The following is a 23840-nucleotide window of genomic DNA, read 5'->3' as shown; positions in this document are numbered from 1 at the left end:
ACAATTAAAAAGCCTGGTTACCCAGCAGGAAGAGACATCTGTGGTCAAGGAAGGTGGGACTCTGCACGGAAACTCCAGCTTCGTCATATCAGCCTCTCCACTGGGTCAGCCATGGCTAGTACCAGCTGGTCACCATCTGAATACTTGATGCGATCAGGTGGAACCAACAATTGTTCAAATGACTTTTGTATTTTTCCTTGGTATCACTTCTCTTTCCCTTCCAACCTAAATTTTCTCCTCCTCCAAAAGTATCTGCACTTGAAGATTGCTCGAGGGGCCTCTGGGTGGCTCAGTGGGTTGAGCATTGGACTCCTGATTACAGCTTGGGTTATGATCTGGGGTGGTGGCATGGAGCCCTGCGTTGGGCTCCACGCTCAGTGCGGATCTGCTTGTCCCTCTCCCTCTGCTTCTTCCCAGCCCCTCTCTCAAATAAATAAAATAAATCTTAAAAAAAAATAAAAGATTGTTCTAAGAAGATAATACTGAGACCAAGGAATAAAGTGCATGACAAAAGCATTAAGAGAAGACATTTGGGGACATTAAATTCTACAAGTAAAATTTTGCTGGTCTGAAGCGCCTTTACTCCCCTTGAGATACCATCTCTAGATTGCTGGATGTCTCAAAACGCCCTTTCTGAGGCTACTGGAGAACTGCCTGTTCAGCATTACCTAATTTCCTCATAAATCTCTTGCCTTTTCATCAGCTAAGTGGCTATCTGCTGAATTTCCCTGATTTATGGATCTCTTTTGAGGGCTGAGGATATGTCCGGATACTAAGTGATTAAATGTGGATGGAAATGGCACGTCCCCATAATAATGATGGAGGAGAGAACCGTGACTAGGCATACAGAGGGCCACAGACACACAGGCGGACAGACGCTTAAAAGGGCAGGCTCCGGGGCTGCGGGGAAAACTGCACTAGCAAGCTGGGCTCTACACGAGAATCTTCCACCTTCTCTCCCAGGATGCGTGCCCTGACTCAGCGGTCGGGGGATGGGGCCGGGGGGGGGGGGAGGGGGGTTTGCCTACTGCAGGCTGCTAGAGCTGCTGAAAGCAATCCTGGCTTCTGTGTTCACCACGGGCACCAACTGTGTGCCCTCCTCGAGATGGTTCAGCTTGCCTGAGAGCTCCGTCCTTCGGCGGCTCATCGAAGACAATCCCTGCTGAGGGTAGTCATCCTAACACCCTCTTCTAGGGGCGCCTGGGGGGCTCAGCTAGTTAAGCACCTGTTTTCAGCTCAGGTCGGTCCTGGGATCCAGCCTCGTGTGGGGCTCCCTGCTCAGCAGGGAGTCTGCTCCCCCCACCCCGGTCTCCTTCTTCCCCTCCTCCCTGCTTGTGCGCGCTCTCTCTCTCAAATGCATAAATAAAATCTTTTAAAAAGGACCTGGAGAAGTTGTAAAAGGCAAGGTGGTTTAGGTCACAGGTCTTTGTCATACTTGCTAAAGCGCCACCTGCTGGACACGCCATGGCTAACACACACACATTCTCCGCAAGCGGCTGGTCCCAAAGCAGGGAAGCGTTCACTGCCAACCAGAGAACATAGTTTCCAAGTCCAAACAGTGAGAGTGACTCCAGCCAAGCCCTCTCTTCTTCCAGCATCACCACAGTCCAAATGCGCAATTTATTACCTCAATGCAACACGACGGAACAATCCAGCAGCCCTATTATACTATTCAGCAGGGTTTTGTTAATGGCATAAATATCTACAAGAAAATACTGAAAAATCAATATTCTTCTAATAGGGTGGGAAAGAATTTACGGGAGGTTATCAGCTTAAGAACGTGTTACATTTCAAAAGCTTGTATGTGAGCCAGATGTTCGAAAATACATTTTCCATGGAAGTGGTGGTACCGAGACGGGGGAAACTCTCGGTCTTTACGGATTTGTATAAACCAGGATGCAGGGTTTGTGGTCCGATTATTTAAGTGCTGACTGTCACTCACAGCACAGCTTCTCTGGAACAGTGAATTCTAAGTTTTTTGTTTGGTTGGTTTTGTTTTTTCTCTTTAAAATATTTTATTTATTTATTTGACAGACAGAGATCACAAGTAGGCAGAGAGACAGGCAGAGAGAGAGGGGGAAGCAGGCTCCCCGCCGAGCAGAGAGCCTGATGCGGGGCTCGATCCCAGGACCCCGGGATCACGACCCGAGCCGAAGGCAGAGGCTTTAACCCGCTGAGCCACCCAGGCGCCCCATAAATTCTAAGTTTTGATTTAGGATGCTCAGGGTTGAACTCCTTCGCCCCTCTCCAGAGGGAGCAGGTGAGGAGAAAAAACACTGGGTTTAGGGGGATGAGGGGAAAGAGCCAAGCAGGGTGAGATTAACACTGCGCACATATATCTGCATAAAACGCCTTACTTTTGGTCAGTCTCCCCTTAAATGTTCTGAACTGCAGCCAGAGACAAAGTTCATTTAATAAATGTCCAAGGGGGCGCCTGGGTGGCTCAGTCTGCCTTCAGCTCAGGTAGAGATCTCAGGGTGCTGGGGTCGAGCCTTGCATCGAGCTCCCTGTTTGGCTGAGGAGTCTGCTTCTCCCTCTCCCTTCGCCCCACCCCGCTGCTCCCGCTTGCTCTCTTTCTCCAGTAAATTAACAAAATCTTTTTTAAAAGTAACTAAATGCCCAAGAAGTGAGACAAAAAGAGGTCTAGAAAGATGAATAGAGACCACGGTTGACCTTGAAGAGCTCAGCCAGTGGCGAGGAACGGCAGGTAAACAGCAAGCACTCCATAAGTGCAACAAGGAACATATGAACAAGGGCCCTGGGAACCTAGAGGAAAGGGGGCCTGACAGCCTGAGAAAGGCTTCAGAGCAAGAGATGACGGTTGAGCTCAGACTTGACACGCACGTGGGGTGCCATCACCTCAGGCTCTTCACGTCACCCCGCGCACACAGGTTTGTTCCTCGGCAGGGTGTTTAAGAAATAACGTGTTCATCCAAATGGAATGAACCCAAAGGCGAAACACAGCAACCTAACCTTTTCCCATTCATTGGCAGCCGTGAATGATACACAGTGAAAATCAAACATCAGTTTTAATGGGCTGCAGACAAAAGTTATTTCACTCAAAAAACTTAAAAAAAAAAAAAAAGGAAAAGAAAAAATTAAGGGAATTCAGAATTTTAAAAAGTTTCTTCCAGCAAATGATCTGTGGGCTCCCTCTGACTTCCCCTCCATCCCAACATAACCCCGGTAGGTCTGCCACAGCTCACCGAAGACATGATTCTGAGAAGCTGGACAGGAAGACATGTTGACTATATAAAGTCATTTAAAAATCCAGAAGGGGAATGGGTTCATCAAAGAAACCACAAAACGAATGTATTGCCATGAAATCAAAATCTTTTAATCACATGAACAGTTACCCTCAATTTCTTTATTACATTAAAAAATGTTTACGTAGAGTTTACAGTTTTTGCAAAGTGGCAGCATGGTCGTGGATAATCATGATGATGCTATACATTCACACTGTGAATTGAAGAAGTATCGTAAAAATTTCACGGCACCTTACAAATCCTCGGTGAGAAGCCATGCACTGTCCTCTTCAAACAACGGACAGAGGGTCCCCAGGTCTACCGCACCACCCCTCTTTCCTGCCTGGATGGTGCTCACAATGGTATCCCAGTCTTTCTCAAGGGCTACCCCACCCCAGTTCCTGCCATATGCAATCAATCATCAGACCCCATGGTGGGCCACAGGGCTTGCGGACGAGGACGACCTCAGCAAGACAAAACACCCAGAGGCCTCCAACTGTGGAAGGCTTCTCCCCGTCCCAAACTGGCCTGGACTGCCCCCACTCCCGCCAGGACAGCCCGCTTGTGGCTGCGCCCTGAGGCTGGATCACGCCTGGGTATTGGCCCCACCAGGCTTTCCCTCGGGTGCCTCCAAGACCCCAGCGTGGCGCGCACCCTGTCTCCCTGGCACGACCTGGCACTGGTCCTCAAACCCACAGACACACGATCCTACCCACCTCAGCTTCTGCTCTATTTTCGGATTTCTAGTTTTGATGCATTATTTTCTATTCCTTTGTAAAATCTAACCACTGGCTCCAATCCAATGTCGCAGGGCTCGCCCCCCCAATAATTTTCCAAGAGTCCCCTCTGCCCCTAGCAGGCTCTGCCGCCTCCCAGCGACGGCCCCCGGTTTCCCAGGAAGCCTCGGGTGCCCACGCTCGGCGTCTTCCTCTCCAGCTACAAGGCGGCGGAGTGGGTCTCCGGCAGGTTCTCCTCCAACTTCAGCCCCAGGTTGTCGATGCCGATGCTGGTGACGGGCGGCACGTCGCTGTCCGCCGGCTCAGCCGTGCGCGTCGGGGTGGAGCAGTACAGCACGAAGCCCACCATGATGACGGTGAAGGACAGGATGTAGAGCCCGGAGAACTAGGAGGAGAACAGGCGGGGGGCTGTGGTCTCTGGCAGACGCAGGCCGGCTGCTGCCCTGGGCCAACCACGCGTTCTCGTGACCTTTGTTTCTGGAAGCTGCCTAAGGAGACGCCGACACCCCTAAACCCTCCGGTGCACGTGCGCGTGAAGACACGGTCTCGGGCATCACCTGCCCCATCAGCCGATCCCTGCGTCTCTAGGAAACGGAACTTCTGCCTTTCTCTGGGTTACGCCCAGCTGGACCTCCACCCTGCAACCAGCCCCACTCAGTGCAGACCATCAGAGGTCAGCCCAGACACCAGGAGAGAGCCAATCTAAGACCCTAAGCCCTGCTTGTAATGTGGCTATGAAACAGAGAAACACAGGACCCAGGATTAAATGTGGGCGAACAGAGAAGAAAAGTTCTCCACAACCCTTCGTGCATGCGAATGCGATAAAATCCAGCTTGTTAAAATTTAATAAATTATCTTCTTTCGGTAGACAAGGGTAACACAATCAGATTTATGGTGGACCGAGCAGGTAAGATTTTTAGAGCTTGAAGAACATCATTTTTTGGAAAAGTCTCAAACCCCAAGAGGTCACTGGTGTGAAGTGCAGTCGGACAAGCCCAGGGCGCGGAGCCTTGTGGGTGAGCCTCCCACCACCTGGGCTTCCGGAAGGACCAACTGCAGCGAGAGCCCATTTTGACAAACACACCATAAGGATGGACAGAGTTTCTGGTGACCTTCTCCCGCCCCCTCTGTTAGGAAAACAAACACCCAGAATAAAATGCAGTGACGACAAAAACACTAATTCACTGTTTATTATTACTGAAAAACGGCCTTCTGACATACCCCAAAGTTTGAATAAATAATAATATGCACTTTGCATATTTGCTCTTATTTGAATGGAGGATCCAGACAAAAGTTCAAGTATTAAGGAAAATAATAATTGTTTTTAACAGCATGAAAGATCAAAGAAAGAAAGAGAAGAGCTGAAGACTGACCAAGGATGATGTAGTAAAAATTAAGGAAACTATGTAACATAATTAATGTGCAATTAAACGCCCAGGATCATTTTTTTTTCTTGGTACAAGCAATTTTATGAGCAAATTTATGAGCAAATTTTATGAGCAAATTTATGACCACTCAAATTTATGAGTGGTCCTGCTAACCTGATTTCAAAGTTAAGAATGGAGGATGCTGGGGGTGCTTGGTGGCTCAGTCAGTTAAGCGTCTGACTTCTGCTCAGGTCATGATCTCGGGGTTATGGGGTTGAGCCCCGCTTTAGAATCTCCACTCAGTAGGGAGTCTCCCTCTCCCTCTACCCTCCCTACCACTTGTGCTCTCTCAGATAAATAAATAAAATCTTAATTAAAAAAAAAAAAAGAATGGAGCATGCTATTTTATTCAAGCCAACAAATGTTTAATTCACTTAAGATTTCAAAGTATGCCCCAAAGAGTACTAATGCCTAAAAAGAGTTCTAATAAGAAGGTGATAAAGAAAAACGATAAGAAAACATAACAGACTGGGAAAGGAAAGAAGAGGGGGAGAGAGGAGAAAGAACAAGATACACTCCAAAAAGTAGCAGGAGGAACTAAATAGAGTTTTGAAATGAGTATTATGTACAGTCCTGGTCATCTCCGGGCTTCTCTGAGTCACCACTGGCTTCTGCACGTTTATTTTCTAAAAATGCTCAATCACTTTTTAACCTTAAGCCTTTAGATATCTTTAAGGAATGGAAGAGCCACAGCCTTCCCCAAAGGAGGAAAGCCTTCACCAGATTCAGTGCAGAGTCAATGATAATGACGCGAGTCAAGCTTGGCTTGACACCCCAACCTGGCTTTAGTTCTTGGATCCAAACCAAGCATGGTCCTCACAAGCATGGCCAAACACAGCTGGCATTTAATAAATATTTGTTGGGGAAAAAGAAGATTCAGAGACTATTAGGGAAAATTAAACCTATTTAGATTACCCTTAACTTTCAAAGTCAGTATTATAAAGTCGGTATCTATGCCCTCCTATAAAAGGTTTACTGTTACCTGTAGGGAACATAACTTGTTCAAAACATGTCCTGTTTGGTTTGGTGGTTTTAAATGGTTGGATCCTCTTAAGAACCAGGTGATTAAATGGAGTCATTTCTCTTAGAAGGGAGAGACTCTGAGGGAATGAGGGAAGTCTCCTGAATTAGAGGCTCTAGCCTTTCTCTTCCTTCTTCTCAATCTTTTTTTTTCTTTTCTTTCTTTTTTTTTTTTTTCTTTTTTTTAATTCTACTGTTTGTGTCAGGATCTATACTGGAAGTTTCTTGTGGCTACTCTGGTCAGTAAGTATTTACTCAAGATCAATTCCAAAAGAGGCAGAGTCTGACACTGAGGAGTGCAGAAATTTTTAAACTTTTCAACTGTGGATTTTAAAAATCAGAGCCAAGGTTATTTTAGAAACTACAATTTTAAGAATTGGTGGTATACTGGGCTTATAACTGCCTTTAAAAACTGCTTCTAAAATGCTAGGTATTGAGCACCTGGGTGGCTCAGTAGGTTAAGAATTTGCCTTCAGCTCAGGTCATGATCTCTCAGGGTCCTACAATCGAGTCCCATGTCGGGCTCCCTGCTCCATGGGGAGTTGGCTTCTCCCTCTGTCTCTCTCTACCTCTCATGAATAAATAAATAAAATCTTTAAATAACTTTTTTTAAGCGCTAGGTATCTTCTTTAAGCTCTGAATGGTTTCCCACCTCTATAACTTACTCTGAAGATCACAGCAGACCCACTCTTTGCTCTACAAGTCTTGAAATGGCCTTTGAACAAAAACAATCAAATCTGATCTGGGTTAAGAGACATGCAGGGACAAAGAAACATAAACCAAAAGAACGGAGAAGGAATTTAACGTTCGCATGCTCTAATTTTGAGAATAACGGTTTAAAGTTATATGGTCAAAAAAATGAAATACAAAAAGGTTTTTCATGTCCAAGTTAAGAGCAGTTAAAGAGCAAATATCTACAGGAAAGGAGCTTATAACAGGTAGTGGCAGGTGTATTTTAAAAGCTTTTCTTTCTTTAACCTTACTTCCTCCTTCCCGCTAGGATAGTATTTTACTTAGAAGAAATTAAATTACTAAAGCTAAATCAATATATTTGGTTTAAAAAGAAAACGCACAGGGGCGCCTGGGTGGCTCAGTGGGTTAAGCCGCTGCCTTCGGCTCAGGTCATGATCTCAGGGTCCTGGGATCGAGTCCCGCATCGGGCTCTCTGCTCAGCAAGAAGCCTGCTTCCTCCTCTCTCTCTCTCTCTCTCTCTCTCTCTCTCTCTCTCTCTGCCTGCCTCTCCGTTTACTTGTGATCTCTCTCTGTCAAATAAATAAATAAAATCTTTAAAAAAAAAAAAAAAAGAAAAGAAAACGCACAGGTGAGTGGGGTCCTACTTTACATAGATAACCTATAACCATTAAGCTTAACTGCAGAATAGAAACAACATCGCCTCCTGGTGGCAGCCATGTGAAATGCAAGCACAGCACCACAGCTCACTTTTAAGGCTCATTTTGTAGCCCTTGGCAACTGTTCTCATTAAAAAAAAAAATAATAGGGGCGCCTGGGTGGCTCAGTGGGTTGAAGCCTCTGCCTCGGCTTGGGTCATGATCTCAGGGTCCTGGGATCAAGCCCGCGTTGGGCTCTCCGCTCAGTGGAGAACCTGCTTCCTCCTCTCTCTCTCTCTCTCTCTCTGCCTACCTGTGATCTCTGTCTGTCAAATAAATAAGTAAAATCTTTAAAATAATAATAATAATAAATTTTTAAAAATCTAGGCCTGTCAGGTCACTTCTCTGATTCACTCTGACATTTGTTACTTTTTAATGATGCAACAAAAAGTTACAAATACTCTTTCAGTCTAAGTTCAGGAACACCTTAACCACCAAGTTTGTAAAGATAACACCAAGTTCCTTTCATATGTAAGGCAAATGGTTTATATTTCTTAAGCAGAAATTTCTGAGAACCCACTTAACGAGGCTCTGTGAGTTCATGGCCAATTCCTGGGAATAGTGTAAAACAGTGCCAAGCAATTTCTGCCTGGGTATAAAATTCTACAAGGACAAAGAAATGTATTTGCTGTCCCCAAATGAAACTAAAAGTATCAAGCAACAGCCAACATTCTCGGTATTTGTTCAAATAACTGGGATAGCAAGCTCATCGACAAGCATTTACTGAAGGTATACTTAAGAAAGACAGATTTCCAAGGTAGCAGTTCTCAAAGTGCACTCCCAAGACCTTGAAGGTACCCAAGACCCTTTCAGAAGTCTATAACATCAAAACTTATTATATTATGAACATGATTCTATTTGCGTGGAGTGCAGATCGTCCAATGAGATTGTTGCCCAAAAAGATGAGGTTTTATTTGTGGATCTAAAACAGTAAAGACACCCACAGCTTCTTTTAGGCCAAGCAAGTGCTCCTATTTGAACACGATCTATTTGCTTACCTTATAGCCAAACAGAAAGAGTCCAAAGAAAAGACTGTAGAGGTCGGCCGTCAGGATGCCCAAGTTCACAGAGGTGGCACTGGTGACTTTAATCACTAGTGGCATGAAGCTGTACAGGCAAAACATAGAGAGGGCAAACGCCACAAACAGCAGAGCTGCAGAAAAAGCAAAGTGTAACAGCTAACATTACAGGAAGAAATCAGAAGGCAAAGACCCTTTTAAGGCTTGGCTGCCATCTACAATTCCCTGGCCCTTCCACAAACTCTCTACAGAGCCACTTGCTAACGCTCAGCATTGCAAATGAGGTACAGAAAGCCCTCAGGGGAAAAAAATAGTCATAATAATAACAAGATACGACAGACACCGAGGAAGGACTTCAAAATCACAACAAGGTGTTCGATGGTGAAGTCCGTGGGGACTTGCTCATGGTGTGAATGGTTCAGCAGCTCTCATCACTGGCCCCAACCGCCCACCCCAGAGAGCGTGATGCTGTGATAAAAGGTCAATAAAAGCAGAATCACTATCAAGAAAAATCACCATTGTCTTTCGTTTGCTTTTATATGGTTCAATGGTTGGCATGATTCGTGTCACTGGATTCAGAATAAAGCATTTTTAGTCACCAAAGGCAGCTTATGCTCATTACCTTGTGCTCACGTCACTAAATTCAGCGCTCTCCAAAAGCACGGTATGACCATCCTCTTCAGGGCACAGCTAGTGACTGCTCAGCTTTGCAACCACTCCTTCAATCCCACCCCCAGACTCAACACACCCCCACTCACACTCACTCACATTCACGCACACTCGCTCACACTCTCACAAGCCAAGTTCTTTAACTGAATCAAATTATGTAAGCACAGCCTACAAACTTCATGACATTTCACGGACTGTTTCTAACTTCCTTCCACCCATCATTAAATAAGGTTGGAGGAGTCCTTCCTAACCGTTCCCTCACTATTTGCTACATTGTTTGTTTGTGCAGATGCCCAGGAACGTCAGGTGAGAGTCATACGGAAGGCGGTGGGTGATTCCACGCCGTCAGAGTATTGGGGTTAATGTTTCACGAATTACATGGAGCAGACAACCTTCAAACGAGGTTTGAGGACTCGCGACGCAGACCTAATGCAAAGTGAGTGTGACCAAAGGTCAGTTGGTCTTGTTCAGAATTCCTGGTAAAGAAAAGCTCTTCCTGGGGGTAAAGATTAAGAATTAACTCCTGTGAAGGTTTATTTACGAGTTCTCAGGGAAAACTCAATGTAAAACCCTGGAGACCTCTGGGTACCACACTGCTCTGTGATTTTACAGAAATGGTTTAATATTACGTAAATGAAGTATTTATTTCTCGACGTGTACTTTTGTCACTCAAGAGGAAAGGCTACTGACTCAGAGGAAGACCACGTATGTACATACCGATCTTCCAGTCCCACGGAATGCCGGCGATATCCTTATATTCCACGATCAACCTGAGAGCAAAACCAGAGAGAACCACAAACTCATTGTCACTAGCTTATAGGCATTTTAGGTGCTCTCCTCCAGCTAAGGTGAGGAATTATGTTGAGTTTTAAATTTTTCTTAGTGTATAAAAATAAGTATCTTTAAGATAAATGACAACGAATAAAAACAAAGGAGCCCACAAACATGCTCAAGGCCCTTCGAGGCACTTTTCAAATAGCACCCAGCATGAGATTATGCTTTCCATTTGAACAGGGAGTTAATATCTTCTGTTAATAACTGAAAAATAAAGTCTGTACTGGGACTGCCTATACCACACCGTAAGCAGAAATCCTAAGCCTCACGAGCACGTAAGAAAACAAGGTGTGATTCTCGATATTTCAACAATCTTCTAATCGTTAGCCAGCTGCTGATTTCACATGGGAATCTGGGCCAAACCACAATGAATGTCGGTAGCTGGAAAGGACTCGTGTACCACAGATGGGCTTATTTTGTTTTGAAGGGAGACTTTAGACTCTTACAGCTGTATGCCGCTGATCACTGTTCCGAATAAGCCCACCATCCCTAAAAACTCCTGTCTGCTCAGCTTCTTCACAACGTACTCTTCACACACGTTAGACACAGCATAGAGGGAAGCGCCTAGAAGGACCAAGATGTCACCAATCAGGACGTTACTGCCTACAGGAAGACAAGACACAAAAAGGTACACAGCGATAAGAGAGGGGACCCTTCTCGCCTGGTTCTAGGAGTTGATCTGGTTCACATCCATTTGAATAAGATTTTACAGAAGGGGAGACCCTGGTTTCTAGAAGTTTAAAGACTCTTACTCCTCTCACTTTCTGGCATAATTCTGCCGTGATTTTTCATATTCTGACCCCTCGGGAGATGACGCGACTGGAAGACGGATAATGTTAAGGCCTTAGGAAATGATTCTATGACAAAGAAATTAATGGAATTTAGGGAAGGGAATTAACTAAAGCTACAGGGAAGGAAGCTAGGTAGTCAAGGTCGTCTTCTCTCAATCCAAGGACACCGTGAAGTCACTTGTAGACTAGGTAGACTCAGACACCATATTTAGATTTTATAGCATCATCCGAACTTTGACCCGAAGGAAGTCCAAGTGTTCTCATTCACGGAGCAACTGGAAAGAGGTCAGTCACCCAGTGGACAGAAGCTTCCTTCTGATAAAGAGCCATGAATCTACAGTAGGATTTCTTTTTCTTTCTTTCTTTTTTTTAAAGATTTTATTTATTTGACAGACAGAGATCACAAGTAGGCAGAGAGGCAGGCAGAGAGAGGGGGAAGCAGGCTCCTTGTGGAGCAGAGAGCCCGATGCGGGGCTCAATCCCAGGACCCTGAGATGACCTGAGCCAAAGGCAGAGGCTTAACCCACTGAGCCACCCAGGCGCCCCTACAGTAGGCTTTCCAGTAACTAATCCAAATGGATGGGCCAAAAGAGGATTATTGCAAATATTTAAAGAAACTTCTCTCTCATGAGACAAAACAAAACTATTTAGTGTGACAAAAAGGAGCATGGACGATGGGCGGGCAGGAATGCAAAGCATGCTTGGTGGACCGTGTCCCGACAGCAGAAGCCAGTAAATGTGAAAATAAAACTGAAAAGACAGTTTAAGCAAGACATGTCTTCCGTCTTTTCCCGTAGAGCTTTGCAATACGGAAGCGAAAACACAAGCAACACTGTTTTCTGTGACCGAAGCAGAAGGACTGCAGCCTCACCTGAATTGTCCTCCCTCCCCGCCAGGATGTCTGCACCGACCATCGTCCCCACACCCAACAGACAGACAGCCACGGCGATGAAGTGGGTCGCTCTGTATCTTGCGTAAAGAATAAACCACGAGAGAGCCATCAACACAGGGATCCCAAAGCAGTCCAAGAGCTGCAAGGAAGGAGACACAAACAGCGTGAGCCTTCTGTCCAGCTAAAACATGGGTGACTCGTGCTCGGAGCCTGCCTTTATTCCTGCCCGTCCGGTATGTCTCGACGGCGATCTACCGGGATTACCCGGGTTTACCTTCCCCTGGATGGACTCATTGTATCTTCACAGCCCTGTGAGACTGAAACCACGGTCCCCATTTTACACATGAGGAAAACCAAGGCGCAGTTGGGTTAAATGAGGTGCTCCGAATCCCACAGCTGGAAGCGGGAGAACCAGTGGCTGACCCCAGGGATTCTGTCTCATAGACTGTGTTGTATCTCTACCCTCCAGCGCATGTTTCTTCCCCCGTCCAGCAGGCAGACCTGCCCTCCCTCACTCGACCAGTACTTCTGCACCTCAGGTCGGGGAGACCTTAGGAGAGGAGCTGGAGTGCAGAGAACGAGAGAGACACAGCCCAAGCCCTCAGGAGCAGACAGAAGGCTAGAAAGACACAGAATAAATAGTCACACAAGCAGGTATTTAACTGCTGTTGGGCTAAGAGCCACCGAGAGGAACAGGAGACTCTCAGAAAGCCCAAGGACACCATCTCCCTGACAGAGGGGCCAACCCCACCATAGCTCACAGCAAATCGATATTCCTCCATCACCCAATGATCATGGGTCCAGAAAAACCCTCTCCACGCCTAATAATATGGCCAGACTACTAGGCAATGCCAAAAATCACAGCAAATTCAAAATCACTTGTAAGATTAAGGGGGGGAAAATGGAGATTTTATTCCCTCCATTCTTGAATTCACAAATCATGTGAAGTACATTCAAGGATAAAATATATTCCGTATGCTAATAATAGTCCCAAACCTGCTTTACCGTTCCCCCTGTTCTTTTTTTTTTTAACCCTGACTTGGATTCTCTCTGTGTCTGTCTCCTTTTGGACAAGGCCCTAAATCTCCCGCAGCCTCGTCGAGCCCATCCCCGGCTGCTGACTGATTGCCTTTTGCTGCGGTGTCAGTCCTGGAGGCCGGTGCGCCTGGTGCGGGAACGGGCACCTCGCCTTGTTATTTATTCCAGCTGCAGAGCTCCAATCCCCTAAGTGCTTTACGGAGCCAGCCTGAATAACAGACCATTAAACGATGCAAACGATAACAGCCTGTCCCGGAAGACGCCAGCACAATCCAGCCATAATGACTTAACAAAGTCTAAACGATGTTCCTTAAACAAAAAAAAGTAAAAAAAAAATAAAAAAAGATCCCTCTCTAAAGTCTCACAGGAGACTCCCTATCCTTAAATTGTGTCTTAAAATTGAACTTAAATTTATTCTATTCTGGGGGCGCCTGGGGGGCTCCATCGGTGAAGCCTCTGCCTTCGGCTCAGGTCATGATCTCAGGGTCCTGGGATCCAGCCCCGAGTGGGGCTCCCTGCTCAGCGGGGAGCCTGCTTCTCTCTCTGCCTCTGCTTACCGCTCCCTTGTTTGTGCTCTCTCGATCCCTCTCTGTCAAATAAATAAATAAATAAAATCTTAAAAAGAAATGTGCTCTATTTTCAACAATTTGGGGTGGGCCATGAGTGGCCATCTAAGGGACCTGCCTACGCCATGCTCCCTGGCCAGTCCTCCTTGGCGTCACAACCGGAAATGAAGAGATCAGACCAGATGATCTCACAGGTTCAAAAGTTCCACTTCTCATCTGCTCTCTAGCACACCGGGCCATCTACCTACATGGACTCTCCTTCTTACATACTCTTGGTGATGGCTGTCTTCTCCTTGATGAGTTCAGTCTCAAGAGCCTCCCTATTTAACTTAATCTTTAAAAATTATTGGGGTCCCTGGGTGGCTCAGCTGTTAAGCAGCTCCCTTCGTCTCAGGTCATGATCCCAGGGTCCTGGGATCAAGCCTCACGTTGGGCTCCCTGCTCGGCAGGAAGCCTACTTCTCTCTCTCCCACTCCCTCTGCTTGTGTTCCCTCTCTCGCTGTGTCTGTCAAATAAATAAATTAAAAAAAAAAATTATTGTCCAGCCACAGTCCGCAAGGTATGAAGTCAGACAGCCAGCGGAGGGAGGCACAGATACAAAACTGAGTTAGACTTTGTTAGAAATACTTTATTAGACATGGAGCAGAAAGGACAAAGTGAGATAGAAGGAGGCCTTAGAGAATGGAGGACGGGGTGTCAAACAGCACTGTGTTCTAGGAAGAACAGAGCAGCCCAACGGAGGAGAAGGTGGCCGTGGGTGGGGAAGGAACAGAGGGGAAAAGAAGGAACAGTGGTAAAGCGGGAGGACACAGGGGCAGAAACTTAGCCCAAAGGGTGCCCACAGGCACGATGTAAGCCTCCCGTAAAACACTCCGTCCATGGTCGCCACTCCAGCATCTGCAAAGGAATCCTTAAGGTGGAGGTTCAGAGACCCCCAGAGCCCAACTTCCTTCCTTCTCCCCAAACTGCAAATTTACTCAAGTAGAGAATCATCTGGAAGAGCCCCAGGGACAGTCCGAACCACCTCAGCAGGGAGCTGTGCCTGCCAGATGGCCTTTTGGTCATGGACTCCTTGAGAGGACCAGAGCACGTAACTTGTGACGACCAAATGCTTGTTTTTCTAAGAGGCTAGAATGGAAGAAACTGTTTTCAATAATCTAAAGCATGAACCTCAGTCAGAGACCCAACTGTTAGGGTTTTGCTTAGCTGCGTTTAGACCTTGTACCAAGTCAAAACTGGTCATTATCGGTCATCCAGAGTTCCTGGAAATTATAATCAAGTAATTGTGTACGAGGAGGGTAGATGTGACTAGGAAATGCCATCTTCTATTTAAGTGTACGCTTATTACCCAGAGCTAAAAGCACAGGTAACCCTATTTGTGAGGAACTTGATCCTTTAGGTAACTCTTGGTTTTAACAGTTTGTTTTTTTTTTTAAGATTTTATTTATTTATTTGTCAGAGAGAGAGAGAGAGAGAGAGAGAGATCACAAGCAGGAGGAACAGCAGAGAGAGCAGAGAGCCCGCTGAGCAGAGAGCCCGATGTGGGGGCTTGATCCCAGGACCCTAGAATTATGACCTGAGACGAAGGCAGACGCTTAACTCACTGAGCCACCCAAGCATCCCTACCTCCTGGCTTTAATTTTTATGAATGCTGGGTTTTCCTACATGCCTCCTGTGATATCTGTCTTAACTCTAATTTCCCCAAACCAAAAGGTCTGCTGAAGCCAATCTTAGCATGATTAGCACGATGTTACGGAAGAGAAAATATTTAATATGATGCATTCAGATAATGGTAGCATTTAATGTATATTCACATTGGGAAAGTACTGAATTTTCAACAGTCCTCACATCTTCCAAGCAAAATAAGTCTAATTACACTTTAATTTTTCCAGAGATGAGATAAGGACACCTCTGTTTCATACAGTGAGAAAACTGATACATCAGAAAATTACAAATTTAGGGGCACCTGGGTGGATCAGCCAGTGAAGGGTCTGCCTTCAGCTCAGGTCATGATCTCAGGGTCCTGGGATCGAGCCCCACATTAGGCTCCCTGCTCAGCGGGGAGTCTGCTTCTCCCCCTTCTCCTCACCCCAGCTAATGTTCTCTTTGTCTCTCACTCTCCTTCTCAGATAAATAAAAACCTTAAAAAAAAAACTTACAAATTTATTAATTGTGAAGACTAAACCTGGCATTGGAGTCTCTCACTCTCACTTCCCTTCAGGAAACCTTAGTTGTTCACAGGGGTGACTCACTGTCATGATACAGCCCAGAGTTCGCTAACATCAAGACAACTGAATCAGTCTTCCTCAACACCTAGCTAAAAAGTACTGCTCTGCAGGAACATTTTTCCTTCAATGCAGCAAGAATAAACCTAAAAAAGGAAAAGGGACATCAGTTTTACCTCTGGCTACTCAAGGTGCGTAATCTCTACCCCCAAATATCTACAGGGTTGCTTCTGACGACTCCAATGGCTCGTTTTGTCTCGAATATCTACTTCCCTAGCAAACATTCACTTTTCTGTGGCACAAAAGTACATACCCTTTATATGCCATCTTCAAACAAACTTAAAAAAGAACTCTTGTCAACAGCACAGCATCAATTGCCAACTAAATATTTATGCTTATTTTGGTAGCAACTGTTTAATTCCGTAACAGCTTTGGCAGTTTGGGAACTGATTAACTTGTATACATTTTCTTTAATTCAGGGAAATTTTACTCATTAGCACCTATGTTCCGTGAAGAAAGAGACAGCGTCCACTGTGTTTATGTTTTTTTACAAGGAAATGGCTTTTCCATAAAATTGGGTTAGCACATATGGGTTCAGATTCTTCTCTTGAAGCTGAAAAACCCACACGGGTCAGAGGAGGGCCCCTCACCTGGACACTGGTGAGAGTGGTGTACTGGTATGCTCTGACGATCAGGTAATTAGCTTCCACATCTGCTAGCCCGAGCAGGACGTACTTCCACCATTTTCTCTTCAAGATGGATAAAAGGTTATCGCTACCTGGTTGAAAGAAATCCGGGTTGGTACATGTGCCTTGAAAATGATGTTATGCACGTCGATTTAAAGATTAAAGAGTTGAAGTAAAGGTTTACTATGTCTTTTGAATGTGGTCACTCCTTTAAAAAAAAAAAAAGATTTTATTTATTTATTTCACAGAGAGAGACACAGCGAGAGATGGAACACAAGCAGGGGGAATGGGAGATGGAGAAGAAGGCTTCCCACCAAGTGGGGAGCCCGATGTGGGGCTCAATCCCAGTACACTGGGATCATGACCCAAGCCAAAGGCAAATACTCAACGACTGAGCCACCCAGGTGCCCTGAATGTGGCCATTTCTAATTTCCATTATTCATAACCAAAATGCCTAAGAGAGTTTAGCAAGTTGTTAGATTTCTTCTATTACAAGACCCAAGCTAAGATGTCCGCATAGACCAAGGGTTTAAAGAAACCACCAGAGAGGGGCGCCTGGGTGGCTCAGTGGGTTAAAGCCTCTCCCTTCAGCTCAGGTCATGATCTCAGGGTCCTGGGATCGAGGCCCGCATCGGGCTCTCTCCTCAGCGGGGAGCCTGCTTCCCCCCTCTCTCTTTGCCTCTCTGCCTACTTGTGATCTCTGTCAAATAAATAAAATCTTTAAAAAAAAAAAAGAAAGAAAGAAAGAAACCACCAAAGAGAAAGTAAGTAGGAGAAAAGGGGTTAAATTTCATTTCCTACTGTAACAGAAATATAATAACCAGGTATGGGTTTGAATGCTGTCATTCCTGACAAGCTACAGGTTATCCTAAAAAATCAAATGTTTTCTTATGAATTCAATGGCTATTTAACATCTGCATGTGGTCATTCTTTTGGAAGAGATGTGCTTTCCAGAGAAAATTAAGTCAGTGGTAAGTTCGTAAAAAAGATTCGGTGGCATCACTGAACAAACACCTTTTACCCCCAAATTCTACTTATTCAAGTTAATGGCAATTCAATTCTTTGAAGAAGTTAGCAGACAGGAGATATATAATTAGCATGTATATGAGAAGACTTTATGGTAAAAATAACCTACAAGTGGGAATTATAGCCAAATGATTATTATTAAAACCCAGTTGGCAGGAACATCCTGAAAACACAGTCAGTCTTCTCAACATGACATGGCAGACACCCACCCACCATCCCACAGGGGACCTCACTGATATACTTACGAGTCACACTGACTCCCTAAAGGCCAATACTACAAAGGAGCAAAGTCTAGCCCTATTGACCATGTACCCATGCATCTAATTCCAATTCCTAAGCTCTTGCCAAATTTGGCACTTTCCCCTTAAGACATTTTCCCCTCTCCCCCAACTGGTTTCCACTTTCTTTCAAAAATAAGTCGGTTAGGGCACCTGGATGGCTCAGCTGGTTGGGCGTCTGCCTTCGGCTTGGGTCATGATCCTGGAGTCCTGGGATCGAGTCCCGAATCGGGCTCCCTGCTCAGCAGGGAGTCTGCTTCTCCCACTGACCTCTCTCCTTTCATGCTCTCTCTCTCAAATAAATAAATAAAATCTTAAAAAAAAAAAAAAAAAGTCACTTATCCCGACACTGGAATACCATTGTGCATGTTAAGGTTCATATGACGTAAGGATTCACAAGCACTGGTGAATTCTTTTTTTAATTTTTTTTTTATTTGACAGACAGAGATCACAAATAGGCAGAGAGGCAGGCAGAGAGAGAGGAGGAAGCAGGCTCCCCACTGAGCAGAGAGCCCGATGTGGGGCTGGATCCCAGGATCCCGGGATCATGACCTGAGCCGAAAGCAGAGGCTTTAACCCACTGAGCCACCCAGGAGCCCATGCATTGGTGACTTCATCATTCACCTTAAAATGATGAAGACGGAAGTATTGCCCCTCCTGATCAGTTGATGGGTTACCCATCGTCTTCACGTTTCTAAGTTCCATCTCATTTCATTTATTTTTAAAAGCCATGCCCTCCTCTCGTGGGAAGGACGTCTGTCATGACTAGCAGCCCTCAGTGTGGAACGGTTGTAAGAGGATGGGCCCAGAGGCAGCCTAGCTGGGTCAGAATCCGGCTCCAGTTCCTACCTACATGACTCATGGCCCGTTACCTAAGTGCTGCATGCCTCAGTTTCCTCATCTGCAAAGTGGGGGTAACACTAATCCCCACGTGCTTCACTGGGAGTGAGGTGACACATCACCAAAGTGAGTTAATCAATTAAAATGATGCCTGGCACGAAAGTGTCCACCAGAATCTCGCTTTACCCATTTTCTGTGTCGTTAGCTACAAATCATATTTCTACAATGATTCTAAAACAACTTCACTCAGGCATCTGGGTGGCTCAGTCAGGCAAGCCTCGGACGCTTGGTTTCGGCTGACGTTGTGATCTCAGGGTTGTGAGATAGAGCCCCGCATCGGGCTCCTCGTTCAGCAGGGGGTCTGCTTGAGATTCTCTCCCTCTGCCCCATCCCCTGCTTACACGCACACACTCTCCGTCTCTCTCTATAATAATGAAATCTTTTTAAAAAGAATGATAAATTATTTTTTTAAGATTTTATTTATTTATTTGACACAGAGGGAGAGAGACAGTGGGAGAGGGAACACAAGCAGGGGGAGCAGCAGAGGGAGAGGGAGAAGCAGACTCCCCGCCGAGCAGGGAGCCTGATGCGGGACTTGATCCCAGGACTCTGGGATCAGGACCTGAGCCGAAGTCAGACGCTTAACAAATGAATCACTCAGAGGCCCCAAGAATGATATATCCTTAAAAAACAACAACAACAACAAAAACCAGCCAGCGATAAAGATGTTAATTCCTTGCCAGTTCCTTGTCTTTGTCTCCCTTAGGACACAGACTTCATGTACCTGCAACCAGTGTTCCACTTAACTGGAAATATATATTTTGGAGAGTGAGGCTCTTTTTAAGGGCTGTTTAGTATTGTCTCTTAAATACCAACCACGGGAGAAAAAAACAAAACCTTACTCGTAATGGCATTTACAGTTTTTTTTATTTTAATTTTTTAATTTTCTTAAAGTAATTTCTACACCCAATATGGGGCTCAAGAGTCCCACACTAAGCCAGCCAGGCACACCAGCACTTTTTTATATTTTGACAACTTCTACTGGGACAGTTTGGAGCTACCTGTTTTAATCAACAATTTCACCGAATTATACCTAAATCTCCATAAATTTTCAGAGCATTCAGGGGTCTCATACTTATCTAATAACTTCTATGAAGAACAGTTTCCTGTTCTTGGTTTTTACCTCATTTTATTTTTTTTAATATCTAGAAGCCAAAACATTTTTACGAAGATAATTTGTTGAAAAGGTCATCCTCACATTTGACCTACCTGACTGAAACGCCAGAGTCACTGTATAAAAGAGAAACAGCAGGCAGTAGTTGATAAAGCTCTGGAGCATGGGGGTGTTCACTTTGTATTTTTCTGCCAGGAACTGGCTGGTGATGGCTGTCCCGCATATGCACAAGGACAACATCTGACCCAGGGCAATTGTCTTCAAGATATTCCTAGAAAATAAAGGAGAAAATCAGAACAACTCCCAACTAAGCTTTACACACACACACACACACACACACACACACACACACACACACAGAGGCTCAACACGAAGAAATATTCTAATTATCCCAGGTGGTTCTTCAGTTCACTTCATTGCTTACTTCACATGCACTAAAACGAAAGTTTTGTATTTCAAGAGACTCTATCTTTGCTCTTTTACATTTCTGATTTTCCCCCTCATTCCCACCAAAAAACATATTCCCCGCCTTCACTGACCACACAGAGATCGTTTGGATTACTAAGTGATGTCATCTACCATTTAAAGTATGTGGGTGATTTTTTCTTTTTTTTTAAACGTTGACGCTAGTTTTAAATTCTCCCCATGCATGAAGTGTTCACCACTTTCTCAACCTTTCATTTTCCCGGAGACTTGATTTCTTCAAGAAGCAATGGCTTTCAAGGTTGCCTGCAGGTTTGAATCAAGACTTTTCGAAGGTTTTATTGCTTATTTATTTTAGAGAGAGAGAGTGAGCATCGCACACATGCAGGCATGAGTGGGGGGAGGCGTAGAGAGAGACCCACAAGCAGACTCCCCACTGAGTGCAGAGCCTGATGCAGGGCTTGATCCCACGACCCTGAGATCCTGACTTGAGTGGAAATCAAGAGTCCGACAGTAACCGACTGGGCCACCCAGCACCCCTGAATCATGGAGACTGTGAATGCCAATGTTCAGCTGCGCCTGGATGGACCGACCACATCCTTGTCTCTGGCAGTGGGTCCCAGGCGTCGGGGTCCCAGGAGTGGATGATGCGCCAAGCTTCCCAGGTTATTCCAGTGTGCAGCCAGGACTCTGAATCACGCTAGCGGCTGACACTTTGGATTCAGAGAAGAATAAGACCCAGACTCTACCTTTTGGCATTTAAAGAAAGAAGCGTCTTAACAACCAACGAAACCACGTCACCGTCAGTGGAAAGTAGAGGACGGTGTGAAAGGTGCCACAGGGGCAGAATGTAGAGAACCCAGCAGCCCGTGAAACCTCAGGGGGAAGTATTGAAAATGATCTCTGGGTTTCTTTCTTTCTTTTTTTTTTAAGATTTTATTTATTTATTTGAGAGGGCAGGGAGAGTGAAAACGAGCGAGCACAGGGTAGAGAGGGATAGATGGAGAGAGAATCTTAAGCAGACTCTGAGCTGAGTGCAGAGCCCGCCATGGGGCTCGATCCCACGACCCTGAGACAATGACCTGAGCCAAAACCAAGAGTGGGACGTTCAACCATCTGAGCTGCCTAGGGTTAGGGTTTGTAGAATAAATGACTGGGCAGATACCAGGAAAAACAGGAAGAGGTTTGTGACAGGAGGACTCTAAGAAGGTCCCCAGGGAGTCTCTGCTTCCTGGTAGCTTTGCCCTGGGTGATCTCCTCCTGAGTGTGGGCAGGACCTGTGACTTGCTTCTAACCACTGGAATACAGTACAAGTAATGGGATGTCATTTCCACGAACATATTCCTAACGTCATCACTTCCATCTTGCAAGTCAACTCTACTCTCTCCCCTGCTGGATCCCATGAAACATGAAAGACCCACGTGGAAAGGAACTGAAGGTGCGTTCTGGCCAAACCCCAGCAAGGAACCGGAAACATCAGCCCACGCGTCGGCAAGGAAAGGAAACTTGCTAATGTCCTCGTGAGCTTAGAAGCAGATCTGTCCCCGCTGGAGGCCGCAGCTGGGTCGCCAGCCCTGGCAGACACCATGACTGCAGCCTAGTGAGAGGCCCCTAAGCCAAGGGCAGAGCTAGACCTCGCCCTGATGCCTGATCCCCAACACCTGTGTCTTACAAAGGTCACAAAGTCTGCGACAATGTGTTACCCGGTAACAGATAACAAAGTTGAAACTCTGGACTGCATAAAGTTAGACCACATCTGTTTTCTCTCCACTACACATCCAGGGCCTGGCGCTTTGCTGTCCCTCAGTTAAGTATGTGTTGAATGAATGTAAATGGATAAAGAAATTATCATATACGCTCAAATTTATGGTACCTCCAAATATAAGACACTTCTCTAGTTTTCCAGTGAAACCCAAGAGTCAGAGAAAAACTAGAAATTATGGGAATGCCGTGATACAGAAGCTAAAAGTGGAAACACTTTTTTTTTTTTTTATTTTTTTTTATTTGACAGAGAGATCACAAGCAGGCAGAGAGGCAGGCAGAGAGAGAGGAGGAAGCAGGCTCCCCTAGAGAGCAGAGAGCCCGATGCGGGGCTTGATCCCAGGACTCTGAGATCGTGACCTGAGCCGAAGGCAGCGGCTTAACCCACTGAGCCACCCAGGCGCCCCGGAAACACTTTTTTTAAAAGGAAGAGATCATCAATATGATAGTATCAAAAACTACAGAGAGAAGGGGCGGCCTTATGGCTAAAGAGACAGAGTTGGACTGGCAAGCTGGAAGTTTCTCATCGCTTTCAAAGAAAGCTTTTGGCTAGTGGGAATGCCTAAAGTCAGATTCCGGTGGGTGGGGTGCATAGATTATGAGCCACTGAATGCATCAAGCAGAAATAACTGTTTTTGTTTTTGTTTTTAATAATGAAAAGGAGAACAGAAATAAGGAAAGAGTTTGAAGAATACACAGCATTTGAAGACAGGTTTATTATTATTTATTATTATATAATTATTATTATATTATTTATTATTATTATCATCTCATGAAACATGGAAGTTTAAACATATCTGGGAGATGAGCAGAAGGCAGTGTGAATGAAAACTTGAAGACTGACCAAAAAGAAACTGAAAGGAGATAGTAAAGACAGCTCCTGGAAGGATCAGGAAACAGGACTGAGAACCGCCTTTATTCAAAATGTTCCTATAAATCCTTCCAGTGTTGCTCAGAAGCAAAGTAGAAAATACCAAAACTGCAGCTGAAGACAAAGAATATCTGTTCTAAGAGTTTACAATGTATTTTTCCCCCTGGAATGTTTATTTCAGTAATTTGCAACTAACTCAAACAATCCTAGCCCAGGGGCCCAAAAACAAAAGGGAAGCTTGCTGGGTGAGTCAAGCCTAAGTGAACATACTGGAAGAGTCTTTGCCATGTGTCAGGACAAGAAGAGAAAATCCAAGGGGCGCCCGGGTGGCTCGGTCGGTGAAGTGTCCGACTTGATTTCAACTCAGGGCATGATCTCAGGGTAGTGGGATCAAGCCCCACGTCCGGCTCCACACTGAGCATGGAGCCTGCTTAAGACTCTGTCCCTCTTCTTCGGCTCCTCTGGCCGTTCATACATGCGCTTGCTCTCTCTCTCTCTCTCAAATAAAAATAAAAATAACAGAAACAAAAAACCCTTAAGAGACACACTCTGTGCCTCAGAGGTTCAGAGTCTACTAGGAATAAACAGGAATGTAAACCAGGAATTAGGACAAGACAAGTGCTATAATGCGCTGGCTTACAAAACTTCAAGAGTTCACCAGACAAGCACAGCAAGAAAAGGCATGCTAAGCAGAAGGAACAGCATACACTAAGGCACAGAGCCCTAAAACAGTAGGGCACATTCAGGGATTTCAAGTGGGTTGGTGTAGCTGCAAAGAAGGTGAAAAGAGGAAAATGGCAGCAGATGAAGGCAGGAAGAGTCCACACAAGCCAGATCAACACGGGCCTTGGGTCCAACACTCTAAAGTTGGCATCTTATCTTGCTGGGGGTGAGATCACTGAGATCTTCTGAATAGGAGGGAGTGAAGTG

At 45.4% G+C, this 23840-nt stretch overlaps 1 protein-coding gene across 1 annotated transcript in view; it reads right to left on the bottom strand.

Annotated features, from left to right (window-relative positions):
• Positions 1-3311: 3311 nt before the first annotated feature.
• Positions 3312-23840, bottom strand: part of LOC111153674 (solute carrier family 35 member F2) — a 49105-nt gene continuing 28576 nt past the window's right edge. The window contains exons 2-8 of the mRNA XM_022512827.1: positions 19951-20126; positions 16502-16629; positions 12002-12161; positions 10786-10942; positions 10223-10275; positions 8816-8970; positions 3312-4367 (exon numbers count right to left, since the gene is read on the bottom strand). Coding sequence (XP_022368535.1) covers positions 4182-4367; positions 8816-8970; positions 10223-10275; positions 10786-10942; positions 12002-12161; positions 16502-16629; positions 19951-20126 — 1015 coding nt within the window. The 3' untranslated portion in view covers positions 3312-4181. The remainder of the gene's footprint in view (positions 4368-8815; positions 8971-10222; positions 10276-10785; positions 10943-12001; positions 12162-16501; positions 16630-19950; positions 20127-23840) is intronic.

This window comes from Enhydra lutris, unplaced genomic scaffold, assembly GCF_002288905.1.
Source record: "Enhydra lutris kenyoni isolate GAN:26980312 unplaced genomic scaffold, ASM228890v2 scaffoldscaffold34, whole genome shotgun sequence".
Classification (NCBI taxonomy): Eukaryota; Metazoa; Chordata; class Mammalia; order Carnivora; family Mustelidae; genus Enhydra; species Enhydra lutris.
The sequence above is the reverse complement of the archived record's forward strand: the minus strand, read 5'-3'. Positions and strand labels throughout refer to the sequence as shown.